The 14,820-nt window shown below is 38.4% G+C and overlaps 2 protein-coding genes across 2 annotated transcripts; both read right to left on the bottom strand.

The window, feature by feature from the left end:
* Positions 1-678: 678 nt before the first annotated feature.
* On the bottom strand, positions 679-1,555 carry LOC140243508 (tripartite motif-containing protein 73-like). The gene is given in 2 exon segments (XM_072323179.1): positions 679-835; positions 837-1,555. Coding segments are annotated over 2 exon segments (876 nt in total).
* Positions 1,556-7,343: 5,788 nt separating this feature from the next.
* Positions 7,344-14,170, bottom strand: LOC140243792 (uncharacterized). Its single transcript, XM_072323461.1, has 2 exons — positions 13,519-14,170; positions 7,344-7,786 (listed from the first exon to the last, which is right to left on the bottom strand). Exons 1-2 carry the CDS (start codon positions 14,168-14,170, stop codon positions 7,344-7,346), a joined length of 1,095 nt encoding a protein of 364 aa, XP_072179562.1.
* Positions 14,171-14,820: the final 650 nt, after the last annotated feature.

Here is a 14,820-nt window from a genome sequence, read left to right as displayed (position 1 = left end):
TGTTTCAGTTCTCTTCAATACCAAAGAAGAAAGACAGTAGTTTTGCAGAAAGTAAAGTAGATGTGAATGTTTGTAGTGGTAGAGTAGTTAAACGTCCTTTACGCCTTGTTTTGTAAACATATTTATTTACATCTGTTATCTTCACATGTACATGTACATTATCACTTATAAATATGTTTGTACTCTCATACCCCGAGAGGGGGTCGATAGAGTCAATACAATCTTACAAATCGTACAAAGCAATTTCTATACCGCCGGCGGTCGCCGCACTGCTTAATTTCACGCCAGCTAGATAGCTACAGAGTTTATATTATAATCATGAAACTAACTAAGTTCGTACATTAGGACATGAAATGAAACCTAAAACTGAAACTGAATATTGATCTTGAACGTTTAACCGTTGGCGTTAGATCTTTATCATGTAGGCCTAGGTGATTACGAGTAGCTAGGGTTTTGCAAAGTTCCTTTTCGTGACGTCATAAATCTCGGTCCCCAAAATGTTGTCGTCAGATCGGGGTCTGGCGTTCAGAAAAGGGTGTCAAAGCACCATCTCTCCATCGTTCTACAGACGTTTTCACGTTCTGAAACTTAATCATGTATTATGTATTATGTATTATTCACTTCATTCATGAATATGAAGCTATTTTTTTCTCGTGATGACTACTTTGAAGCCTTACATCAGCATTTTTCGTTCATCATGTTACCTGACAATACTGCTTCAATTTTTCGAAGATGATAAAGGCAATTGCGAGCCTCGTCTTTAATGGCTCGGTACTCTTGGCCAATACTTAGGATCGGCGACTGTCGTAGGTCGTTAGCCTTCATCTCTTCTGACCTGCTGGAAGTTTGTGGTGATTTCCTCTATATTATTACGGTCTAACAAATCTCTTCCTCGCTGGTAAGAGTGCAAGAAATTAGCCAACTTTCCTTTTTGAATGTCTATGACGACCTTTCTTTTACGGTCGAGTTCGGCATGTGAACACATATACGATCCGAACAACTCATCGAATTTTGTCTTCATGTCTATGAGAGGGTGTCTCCAAGGGTAATTCTGATGCAGGTGACGGATCATTGTTTTACGCTGCTCCAGCTTGGGTTTACTATCCTCAACAATCCGTTGCATTGACAAGACAATTGTTTTCGCGGGGTTAACTGCTGTCGTGTGGTCCTTGTGACTTTCCATCGAACACTCGCTGCAGATAACTTCCTGACATTGTTTGCAGAAATACTTCTTGCGGATTGGCCGATGCTTTTTGCAGACTGGTACTTTCTCGTTTGTACCATTTTGATCAGTGTTGGCATTCTTACTTTTCAATGTCTCGACGATTTTATTAACCAAGATATTTGGCTTTAGCATTAATGTCCAGGAATTTCTGTCTATAAACGTCACTTGACGACACACTGGACAAGCAATCCCACTTCCACCTTTTGCATGTTCGTCTATGCATTTTGCACAAAAGGTGTGGAGACACGTCAGGTATCTAGCGTCGTTGAAAGTTTCCATGCATATGGGACACTCAAGGTGTCCTTCTATCCCCTGATTGGAAGCCGCCATATTGTTATTGCGAGGGTCTCATGTATAGAAGGCACACTTGACTCAGACAGATGGATCGTTGTAACCAGAGAACAAGAGATGGCTATATTTGCTATGTTCTGGTTTACACTCGATTAACAGAATATCTGGAGATAGTGTTTTTTTTTTCTTTCTCTCTTTTCTTTGCATACTGACGTACAAAGGGTATAGGCTAAGAACCAATATACTGAAATCTGATTGGTTTGAACATGACGCGGCATAAAGCACCCAAGCAAGTAAAATTTGAGGTGTGAAATAATGTTGGGATTCCCCACAAATTCAATACTCTCGAGTTGATCGCTGCGGGGAGATATATGGGAAAGGTCAAAGTCCAAGAATAAGGATTTTTCACATAGATACTGTGTCGGTTTCGTTTGTTGACGTTTATGTGTGAGCACGCGTGTGTGTGTGTGTGTGTGTATGTGTGTGGGTATGAATATGTACGTTTGGAGTGAATGATTTGGTGCAAGTGAGGGACAGGAGTGAAAATAATGCTAATAAATACAATTACAGAGTATGTAAAGAAATGCCAGAAACTTACAAAGGAATCGACATTGATACTGCTAACGCCGCCCACCCCCCCCCCCAAGAAGAAACGATCAAAGGTTTTTTTTTTTTTGTATATAAAAAATATAAACACTTTTCACAAAATCTGCAATGTACGATACAATAAACTTTTTACATGCATTTCCGAATAATGCTCAGCAAAAATCTGCAATTAATAATTTTTGGAGTGTCAGTTTAAATCAAATCAAGTGATAATGGACATAATGAAACAAGTATAATGGTAGCGATATCAAGTGTCATTATCGACATTGTCGGCGCTATTACCGTACCAGAGCGAGCATAAGAAGAATGCGCGTAACACACTACGTCGTGACATTTGTGTGTGTGTGTGTGTGTGTGTGTGTGCTATTTTTTTTCTTTGTTTTTACTAGTGAAAACAGGGACTTAAATTGTCTAACCTCTGACAGAATGAACGCAGCAATATTAGAAGAACACATCAGTGAAGTTTGAGGAAAATCAGGCTGTCTGTTCAAACGTTACAAATTTTTAAGGTTTCTGTGCCGCCATCGCTGGATGAAAACACTATTTGTGACATCAAGACAGAACAACGATATAAAGAAATACCAAAAAAAAAAAGTTTCTCTGAGAGGACATGTTACTAACCTCTTTCAGAAACCACTGGAAATGATATCACACTTTAATCATGATGTCATTGTAACAAGTCAAAGTAATGTGTACTTTTCATATCAAGGAAAAGATATATTGTGGAGGTTAAAGTTTTATAACTTTTGAAAGGTTTGTCTGATTTTCATCTTAGTTGATATGTTGTAGCAATATTACTGCATTCACTATATCTACAAGTAAACTGCTGGAGAAACTTCTTCGTGAGCATCACGCAATATGCACACAGTTATACTGTAGTAGACAAGGGATAAATAATCTTCGGATAATGAACGCTACCCTACAGAACATCTAGCCGGCAAAAGGGTAGATTTTGGTAACACTTTCGCATACTTGTTTTTCGTTTTCCCCAAATATGTATATTATGGATTATTATTTGAGTATAGCCTATTGTCGCCATTTCAACGGGTTTCGTAAACGGTGCTCACACACTCCCACGTCCACACCACTGACAAACATCAGGTGTTGGGTTTTTTTTCACGAAATACGATTAAAAAAGCAAGAAGAGTGTCATATATCAAAACTATAGTATCGCAAAGTACTATGCGACTTGCTTATCTTTTCATACAATGATATATCCACATGTCGAGAAAGGACAGAACATAGGGACCTATACAATACGGATTTTCTTATTTCCGGATTAAAGAATCTTGGGAAGAACGAACATTGCCCTAAAGCACACCTAGCCGATCAAGTTTGCTGGGATATTCGTTCAAAATATATGATCCAAAATGCAGGAATAGTGTCATGCTCAAGCATTTAAATCAGAATTTAAATCAAACCTGTACAATTCCGAAGTGGTCCTTTCCATCTCATAGCTTGGTGAAGTGCATCGTAGTATTAATTAATAAAATGTATTAATTTCTTAATACATTTTCCGTAGTATCTCCACGTATGGGGCTTACTTTTCATCCCTTGCTTATTTTCATACAATATTGTACAAGGTTTTGTCTAGTTCCTGACGTATTACTAACATTTGGACTTTTCACAGGATTAAAAACAAAAGAAGAAATGTCACTCATCTATTTAGTTTATGATTCACGATATCCCTTAAGTCACAAGACTCTTTAGTTGGGAGTTTTCTAGTTATATCTTGACCAAAGTCTAATTATCACTGGAAGATAAACACTGGTAGATTTTGTTCGAAGATTTGCTTCTCAGCTGGACTAATATCTGTGCCTCTTCTCCACTTTTACATGGACCCATAAAACATTCGTTAAAAAAAAAAATATATATATATATATATACGCTTTGCAATATTGCATTGATGGGCGCATCGAAAAGAATTCGTCGGAACGTGTAGATGAACAAAAATATAATGTTTACATACGTACGTAGAGGTGCATAAATAGACTGATGTCACTACATACAATGTATAATCATGATATCTATATCTATATATATATATATATATATATATATATATATATATATATACATATATATATGTTTTCTCTTTGATCTCTCAGAATCTGCATATGGATATATATATATGCGTTAGTATATGTGTTTGTGTTTGTGGAAAATACATAAAGGCCTACATAATTATACTGCAACGTTATCAGTTTATACATAAATCGGGAGAGGGCGTGACTGAAATTTAAACACTAGTGCTCAGCCATACCCTTTAAAAGGTTAGTAATGTCAGGAGTCTGTAATGGAGGAGTATTCAAAATCATTGTGGCTGTCTACAAACGTTGTCATTACAATTCTCCTCTTCATCGTAATAGTCACAAATTTCATTTTCGTCATCGCCGTTAAGGGTCTGTATCATATCACCGTCATACGTTTAATTTTATTCCATAATCATATTCCCTTTATTTTGGATAATACTAATTCCCTTTACCGATTACTGCGCATAACATCTTCCCTTTTCTTGAACAAGATCTGACAGACGAAATGAAAAAACAAAACAAAAAGAAATTTGAACTATTGACATGACAACAAAGACTAAACTTTCATTTTATTCCAAAACCATGTTCCCTTTATTTTGGACAATACTAATTCCTTTTACCGATTACTGTGCATTATATCTTTTATTTTCTTGAATAAGATCTGACAGATGAAATAAAAACAAAGATATCTTAGCTATTATTCAAAAGGACAACAAAGACTAAATCAGGCTTTTTAATGCCCAAAGGAAACTTTGCTTCACTTATTACACACGAACTTTTGACATTTCTCTGTTTTATGTACACTGTACCAAGCAATCTGACAGGACCTGTTTCCGAACATGATGTGCATGTAATATACACAGTCAATTGTGACGAATTTACGATACATGACTTGAAATAAATTCAACACTTGCACTCCGCAACATTAAATCTCTGGCCTACTTCTGATGGAATACTCATGAGAACAAAAACGCAAAGATACGATGACTCAAGACGACAACATCCAAACAGCTATTAAAAAGCTTGAAATACATTTTTGTATAAACTTTAATCTTAGGATGAGTCGAAAGAATGGGAATTAAGATGAGTCGAAAGAATGGAAAATTTACACCAAAATTATTATGACACTCTTATATGGAAGTATCTTTATTATTGCTATTATCGCTAATCATCTCTTTTCAAAAACGTTTGTTTTGGTGTGACGGCACTACGTTGTGGTAAAATTCTATTCAACAGAGGGCGGCAGGCGTTTGAACATGGAATTCATCAACATTTTTAAAATCCTTCGATATACTGTTGTGTACTGATGTGTGTGTGTGTTTTCGGTTGAGATGGGGTTTGAGGTTTCCAACGTTTTTGATGATTTGTTGAGATAACAAGAAACATCATATGATCTACGAAAAATATATTCTAAGAGGAATTCAAAGCTTATATGATGAAAAATAGCTTTTAAACGGCTAAGGTATCCAAAACAAAGCGATCCTAATAAAAGGTGGCACCCACCTTTTGTCAGGATCGCTTTGTTTTACTTTGTTTTTGGATATCTCAGCCATTTCAAGACTGATATTCATCAAATAAACTTAATTCCTCTTAGAATTGTAGACTTCTTATCATTTCATAGAATGATTTCTTAATATCTCGCAAAAAGTTAAAAGCTTATTCTCACCTCAACAAATACTCTTCCATCTTTTAGATTCTCACAGAGCGGCTTACCCTCGGTGGTAACGGCATGCGAGTCTTTATAGGCTGCCAACACTATAGCAGTGGCAGGCATCGCGAGCCATTTGGAGATTTGTTGTGTATTCCCGAAAGGGATGCCGTAAATATATTATTCCCGAATAGGTTGGGACACTGGTATGATACACCTCTATTACTGCCATATTTCCCCACAGCCAATTATGACTTTAATGTCGAGCTGTTGTCAATAATTATTTTCACTGAAATTGTATTCTATGTTGGTGTTTTTAGCTGTTGTCTATCTAGATGCTTTATCTTTAATAATTATCATTCATGAAAAAATACGTGGATTGTTGTATGGTTTGAAATAAACGGGAGGTAACATTACTATAACTGATATCCTATCAAGTTTATATATTCATTTAAAAGGTAACATTGTTTTGTTTTCACTTGAAAAGATGGCTGGAGAGCCCATTATTAAATATTTAGGTGCCCGAGCTGGTCTTCCATGGGGTTCAGTTGTATGCACTTTAGGCGAGCCATTTCACCGGATTATATACCCCGTCCTTTGCGATGAAAGAATGAAGCAGGATCTTTTGCGTGTTTGAGTTGTGACTCTCTCTCATACGGGACCTCCATTTTATGTCCTATGCGAGGGATAGAGTGTGTGCCTCTACTTGCTAAAGGGGACGACGAAATGACACACAACATTGCGAAGTAATGCTCACTGGGATTCGAACCCGCACCCGAACCAGAGCATTTCGATTGCAAACCACACTCGCGCTCCCGAATGAGCCAGCTTGCTCCGAAGAGATAATGAAGCGGTAACACAGTTCAAACTTTTATATGGCGGTGATAGGTACCGGCCCTTCCCAATTTCATGGAGAAAACTGGAGCACTTTCAAATAGCCAAACGAACAAATGGAATTACTAAATAAGGACCAAAGTGAAGGAATAGAAAGATCAATAACCACACACACACACATTCTTTCAGTGAGATCAAATCCCCTAGTCTGCCGTTGTTGAATATACAACGGCAAACGAAAGTTGTCATGTCATCAAGCGCTGCTAATCAAGATTGTCGAATCTTGAACGTTGCACTGAAATTCAATAAATTCATACGAACAAAATGAGACCCATGACAAAGTCCTAGCTTCAACATTTATTCAGCTAGAGTATCATATCTTTTGACTTTTCACCCACCCACCCCCCCCCCCCAAAAAAATGCTTCGCTGTATATTAAAAGAAACTTGCAATAAGACATTTTGTAAACGTTTTCGCATAGGGGTAGTGGCCTGGGATGGTGAGATGGAGTTGGTAGAACTGAATTTCAATCCTGACTCATAGACATGGTGTCTGTGCGAGCTGTGTTCCTTACTCGATAAGGATGGCTCCGTTTGGCAGTGATATTTTGGGGTGAACGGAAACTTGACGATTGACTCGATAAAGCTTGAGATTCACCTTCATCAATACTTCTCGTTCTTGTCTGTGACAGACTTGGGACCTGCTTTCTACGACGAGTTGGATTCGGAATGCTCAGCCAAAGCACGAGCTTTCATGCGCATGAACAGGCGATTCGTATAAATCTCACCTACGGGTTCCACAACAGTTTGCGTGGATACTGGGCTATCTGATGCATTTTTCGGTGGTTTCGTTGTAGAAGGGCGGATCCGACTTGACGGGGATGTCGAGTGACTTGATAAAGCTTGGCGTGTACCTCCATAGATATTTTTAAATTGTGACCTTACGGGTCTCTTTGTAGATAGGCGGGTCTCCTTCCCACTTGATGGAGATGTTGATTGATTCGATAATGCTTGGGGTGTACTTCCATCGATATTTCTCAGTTCTGGCAGTTGGTGCTGCTTGATGGGTGGCGATGATTTTGCCTCCTGCAAACCTTCTCCATTCCCGTCGTCTAGTACTCGCAATGGAGGGGTGTCGTTTGGTTCCAGATCTGAAAGAGTGGAACATACAAAATATATTACGGCTATGTTATGTCCCTGGATGTTATTTTATTTTTATTTTTTCATGTGATATATTCCATGTGTCAACCAAAATTGTGCACCGGACTGTTGAATTTCAGTTCTATAATCGCAAAAGCTCCCTGGTGTGGGAGGAGGATACCTCCTCCTACAGCCTATACCAACCTAGCAGGGGCACATATTCAGGCTGGATGAAACCGTCGTTAACTCACATAACAACAAAGATAATATTTCATCCCATAGTTGCCGATGTTGGAATAATCATGGATTCTGTCGGAAAGTCATAGTTTTTTTAATCCTTAAGTAGGTTTTTTCTTTTATTACTTTGCTTGTTTTTTGCTCATTTGAATCTATTTTTTTTTTATTCAGTACTAGTTTTTGTGGTCACAAGTGCCTTTTCCACTTCTGCAGTAGCCCAGTTACCGTATATTAAAGACTCTGTAGCTTGTGGACCAAAAGTTTACTCCAATGAATCGATCTGCATTCGCACCCTGCTGAAATGGAAACGCTCGTCGTCATCGGATTTTGGCGAACTTTAGATCGCTCTTGACGACATAGCTTCCTGGGTTGGACAATGTAAAAGGCTGCGTCTGACGTGTGTGCAAAACATCTCTTGGGTTGTTATTATTTACCCATTTTAAAATAAAGTTCGCGTCGCATAGCTTAAACTCGCTTTTATGTGAAACTCTCATTCTGTTTGACTTAAGTTGAGATTCTTTGCCAGTGTGCTTACTTTCATAGAAATAATTACAAAGCTGTACACACGTAGTTATGGGGATTTCAGAATATACTAAGTATTCATGTTGGATCAGCATCCCAATACTTGGTCTACCCCGAGTCTTTCATTTCAGTAGTACGCTAGTAATTTTCGCGCACATGCAGGACATCTACATAGTGGAAACGTTCAGCGATTGGATAGAATCCGTTCCCCTGAATTCCAAAAGTGACACAGCGCACCCTTTATTTGCACCGGTTATTAGTTGGATTCACATAATCTCTTATTGAAATTATTTATCGGACATCAAATTCAAATTCAAAATCAAATGCAATTACACTTAAATACAGCTATATCAAAAATACGAAATAGTATACATAACGCTTACATGACCGCATTTTTAAGGAATTTGAATCATACAAGCTTCAACAATGCATTGTGTGCAATCATATCAGAACTATAATTTCTGTATGTCGTTAATTGAACAAGTAAGCAACTATACAATTTTATTTTTTACCTTATATACTATGGAAAATAGGAATTAAAAAAAAAACATATGACTTGTAAATTTTGCGAATTATGAGGGCGTATTTTGCGAAAAGATGAGGGCGTATCAAGATCCGTCGAGGACTCTATGTAAGAAAATTTGATATTACGACGTCGCATGAAACGGACAGAAAAAAAAGGGACTAAGACAAGGATAAGAACAAAAGCAAGCACGGAACAGGAAGGAAAACAAACGAAAAGGTAGAGGTAACAAAGAAAGAAATGTAAACAAAAATAAGTGGTGTACTATCAGGTCTTAACCAAAGGGCGCAAATCAGGGGTAGAAACTTGAAATTCCATGAAAATGATTTGCCAAATCTTAGAACGCGGGCTCTTGGAATCGGCTTGGAAACTCCCATTCTGACTTGTGATTGGGTGATGTGCTGCTGCTATAGGACAGGACATGACGTCATGTTAGGACAGTGGTGAGGGTGATCTATCACTTGGTCTACTCCCACTTCGTCCAATATCCGTTTCATCTCAACCCATGTGGTCTAATAGTTCGACTACAACCAATTCGTCTAGTTACCTTATAAAACTTCAAACTTTATTTTCACTTTTTTTTTCAACAGAATGTACAAGAAACAATAATATGATAAATTTGACATTTTGAGTCGTTGATAATATACATAGCCAGACAGGGATAACAACATGTTCATGTCTACATGTCCAGTACATAAAGAAATAAACACTCTATTTATACACTCTGCAAAAAAAAAAAAAAAAAGTGGAGGTACCCACTCAAAGGACTATGCTTGTAACATGTGAGTACCTCTGAGGGAAAAGGGGAAAATAAGGGGGGTGGTGAAAGCTCACAACTACACAGAGTACGGGAAACTGGGAAAGTCGGGAATAGAAAAAGAAAGAAAGCAAAAGTGTGAAAAAAGGGAACAGAAAATAGGTTCGTCCAATTATACATCTTAGTCTAATTACAAGTCCGTCTACTTACTAGTTGGGCTGTTTCCATTTCGTTTAATATCCATTTGGTCTATTATCATTTGGTCTATACATCACATGTTATCATCACCTATTCGTCTTATAATCGCTTCGTCTATTTCCACTATGTCTAATACCAACGTTGTCTACCATTTTGTCTAATTTGCACTTGGGCTCCACTCACTTAGTCTATATTCACTTCGGCAATATATCGATTAGTCTAATAACCAGTTTGGCTACTTATGTATTAGTCTATGGACCATTTGGTCTAATGACCATATGCACTTAGTCTATAAATATCCAATTGGTCTACCACCATTTAGTCTAATGACCACTTAGTCTAATACCCAAAATGTCCACTACCATTTACACTCCGATGTTCACATGGGCTAACTACTATACGCATACCCGGCCAGATTTGAGCGGTTGTGTTTTTCAAATTGAATGCTAACGTTTACTATTGATCTTTTTTAGATACGTCACATGCGGAGTGCAAGTCACAGAGAGAAATTATTATCTGTAGGACCTAGTTCGGTTGTATATCGATGATTTGATGGCAATTTATAACAACTAAAACTTCTAATATCTTAGGCATATAGTATTTTCATTACCTTTATTCCTTTTTTCATTATTTCTGTACAACTTTGCTGTATACATGAGAGATATACTAAACATACATGAAGAAGGGATTATTCACAAAATCCAGCGACAACAAAAGGATGAAACATGAAGCTTTTGTTTCTACTGCGCCGTTACCAGAGCATGCACTGTCAATGATCTGGAGACTTTCAACACCAAAGTCAGATCCTGCGCTCTGCACTGGACAGGACTTGTGTAGTGACTCGAGAAGAAGAAGAAGAACCTCGAGTCCTTGATCTTGCAGGATTGAAATTGATGGCGCCCAAGTGTTTTCGTCAAAGAAAATCAGGTGGCAAGACTCCAAAGCTAAATTTGCTTCCGCAGCTATCATATAATACATGTATATTTCGCATCTAAGGGTGCGTTCGAGCGCTGTAAAGCGAACCAAAGCGAATTGAACTAAAGCGTACCGTACCGTACCATGCCAGTTTTGGAGCGTTCGAGCGCTCTGTTGAGAAAGCGAACCTCACGAGTTATTTTTAGAAAAGGTCACATATTTTTGAATTAAAGAATGTCATCCACCTGGCGCTTGAACTAAAGTACTTACAGCTGTCCCGAACAAAGATAATGATGTATTTGCATTGTGACGTATGCGCATGATACGCGCATGCTTTACAGCGAACTTTTGGTACGCTTTTGGTACGCTTTTGGAGCACATCGGGAAGTGGTCCACTTTTGGCTCGGTACAGTAAGGTACGGTACACGTTCATGACGTTAGGAGCGTTCGAGCGCTCCTCTGGCGCGGGTACGGTACGGTACAGTTCGTATTCGGAGAGGGCTCGAACGCACCCTTTCCCATTGGTTTATCGTGGAGCGGCATTTGTAGCTCCATGGTCATAAAATATGAACCCTACCATGGTCACATACTCGTATGAGTATTCATTCTTATATCACTCACCGAGATTTAGGCCTGAATTGTAAGACTGATATTAACTGACAGCTATTTCACTCTTTTGTTTGAAGCTCATTAGTTATGCATGATTCCACAGATTCCATGATTATACGATTGCGCTGAAACTATCAACAATTTAGACGCAGGGGCACAAACTACACAGGCACTTGTAGAATATAAGACGGAAGAAATCACAATTTGGTTACATATACCTCATATCAAATGTATTTCAGTAAAAGCAAAATGTATTTCAGTAAAAGCAAAGTTGGTAATATAAATATTTTGTGATAGCCCTATTTCTATCTTGTCTGTAGACGAAACGAGATTGGCCCTATTGGAAGTTGCACCACATGAAAATTAGACTAAACAGTGTAGATGAAATGCTTATTGGACGAAATGGCTAGTGATCTAACCGGAAATTAGACGAATTGGAAGGAGACTAACTGTCTATTATAGACCTAGTGAAATATAGACCAAGCGGGCAGGGGACCAAGTGATATTTGCCGAAATGTCCATAGACCAATTGATGAAGAGACTAAATGGAATTTAGACGAACTTACAATAGACCAAATTATATCAGACGAGGTGGGAAAAAATTCGCGTAGACTTAGTGACAATTATACAGTCTGGTCATTAGACAAAAACATTTAATGATAACTAGCCAAACCGGGCATTAAACCTAGTGAGGATTAGACCACGTGAGCATTAGACGAAATTGATAGTATACCAAATGAGTTTAACCGTTGTGATGTTAGACGAACTGGGAAGTAGAACATCTGATAGTAGACCAAGTGGCAAATAAATCGTGGTGAGTCGCCACTAAACTCTTGAAGAGAATGAATGTATTTGCTCAGTTTGCCGAACACTTTTGAAGGAGGAAAATTGGGTTTATCGTCTCGTTCGACTGAGAGTCCCCCTCCCTCTCCATCCTCGATACACATATACTGAAGAATTATTTGGGGTTACGCGTATTCTCTGAAAGTACCCCTATCTCGTCGCTGCCAGAATTTCAGACTCAACACTCGTGTCGAAGGTATAGATTTTCTGCCTTTGAGGTTCCTGTAAGTACGAAACGCTGCTCAACGCACCCCCTTTCTCAGGTGAACTTTGAGACCCGCTCTTCCCAGTGCCAGTCAGACAACCCACCATACATTGTTAGACATTCTGCCGAATAAAGGAAGCCGTCTTTTTGAAGACTATAGGATAAATTGCTAATATTTTGCCATGTCATTGATTGTGATATATTGCCTTTCAAGAATTAGAGAATTATGTGCTAATGGAATACCTCTGCATTTGGGGAAAAAAAATTCGTGACCTCAGTTCCTCAAACTATGGCTTGGTGTCTTACCATTCTATGCTGTACCGCCCCTTTTGATGGTGGTCTCTTCTTTAACGACCATGTAGGCCTATATGTACTTTGTTTACGTCTGACGAAGTTTCATCATTAATCATGTTTCACCAATGAAATTTCAATCACCATAAATGATTGGATCACATAACCAAACGCTTCGTATGTGAAATCGTATTTTTTTTTTTTAAGTTAATCTTTTAACGTGATCACGTGCGTGAGCCCACGTGAGCTTAGATAAGAATTAGGTTAAATCAAAGAAAAAGAGTGGAAACAATTTCGTCAAAGTCTGATGTTACAATAAGAAAGCTCCGCGTGTTTTCACAAAACATCTTCTCATGAGTGTCATACAGCAAAACGAAGGCTAAACAGTGCATCAAAGGTACTAAGAGATAATAAAGTGAGGATAACTTGTCGGTAGGGTGCGCTCCACAAGTATTTTTTCTTAAATTGAGGTAACGTGATGTTTTAAGAGGAAACATGATCCATCAGGTTGCACATTTTTCAATCTTTGGCTGTCCGTCAAGCAAGGTATAAGGATGACTGAAAATGTAATTGCTCAGTCATTAATACTTGAAACGTATTTCAAAGTGCCCATGAATGTATGTTACCTTGTTTTTCATCTTACCTGTTAATTGTGCTTCAATTTTTCTGAGGTGATAAAGGCAAATGCGAACAGTGTCTTCAATAGCTCTGAACTCTCTTCCCATACTCGGGATAATAGACTCTCGTAGGTCATTGCCCTTCATCTCTTCTAACCACTGCTGAAAGTTTGTGATGATTTCTTCCTCATTACCACGGGCCACCAAATCCCTTCCTCGCTGGTAAGATTTAGAAAATTTAGCCAGTTCCTCTGTTTTCACCTTCTGAAATTTACCGTGGAATTCCCGTTGCAGAATCGCAAAAGATCTGAACGACTCGTCAAATTTGCTCTTGCTGTCCATGATAGATGATTCGAGGAGAGATAGTGCCATAAGGCATTTATGTTGGAGATCATTGATCATCTGCTTGGTTTCATCACTGTCGTCAAGAATCTTTTGCATTGCCCTTGTTAAGCCAATTTTCTTTGCGGGCTTAACACCTTTGTGGTTGTAGTGATCTTCCATCAAACACTCGCTGCAGACAAGTTCCTGGCATTTTCCGCAAAAATACTTCATACGGTTGGGTCGATGCTTCTGGCAAACTGGTCCTGTCTCCTTTGTTCTTCCGTGATCAATGGTAGCAATATTATTTTTCATTGCCTCAACCATCCTATCAGCCAAGTTATTCGACTTAAGCATGGATATTCCCACTTTCTTTTCGATAAAGGTCTCTTGGCGACATTCTGAGCAAACAACCTTACATTCATCGTCAGCAATCTTTTCTATGCAGTTTGCACAGAATGTGTGTCCACACGCCAGGTCTTTGGCTTTCGAAAAAGTTTCCATGCATATGGGACATTCAAGTTGTTGAGCTATCGCATCCTGGTATGCCGCCATATTGCAAATGTGATATTTTCAGTACGGTGGCACAGCCGGCGTCACTGAGACAGATGGATTTTTGTAATCAGGACACGTACAGATGACTGTTATAAAACATCAAATGTACTCTTGGCAAGGGCTTCCGAAGAGTTTGAGTGTTTTGTAGCTGTCCTCTCTTCCTTTCTCTGTGAACACAATGCCTGGTGCTTCTCTTTCGTGCGCACATGCTCAGAGTAAATACTAAACCATGATCCCATTTGTTTTTGTTTTTTTCTTTTTTGTAATCTGCATTTACATTCCACATAGCAAAGAATTAAAGGGCATGTAAACAATAGTGGGATTCCCCACCGATTTGACACTGCGATGTTTAGGGAAGGTCAAAGTCCAGTGGTATATTAAGGTAATTGTATTCATTTTAAATTTATTTTCATACATCTCTATGAAAAAAAAAACCAACAACACATAAGATA

Source organism: Diadema setosum, chromosome 20, assembly GCF_964275005.1.
Source record: "Diadema setosum chromosome 20, eeDiaSeto1, whole genome shotgun sequence".
Taxonomy (NCBI): domain Eukaryota; kingdom Metazoa; phylum Echinodermata; class Echinoidea; order Diadematoida; family Diadematidae; genus Diadema; species Diadema setosum.
This window is presented reverse-complemented; position numbering and strand designations above follow the sequence as displayed.

Coding starts and splice junctions, on each gene's coding strand:
- LOC140243792 (XM_072323461.1), bottom strand. CDS start 14,170: ATGCTTAAGTCGAATAACTTGGCTGATAGGATGGTTGAGGCAATGAAA. Junction 7,787..13,518: donor AATTGAAGCACAATTAACAG/GTAAGATGAAAA, acceptor CCACTCTTTCAG/ATCTGGAACCAAACGACACC.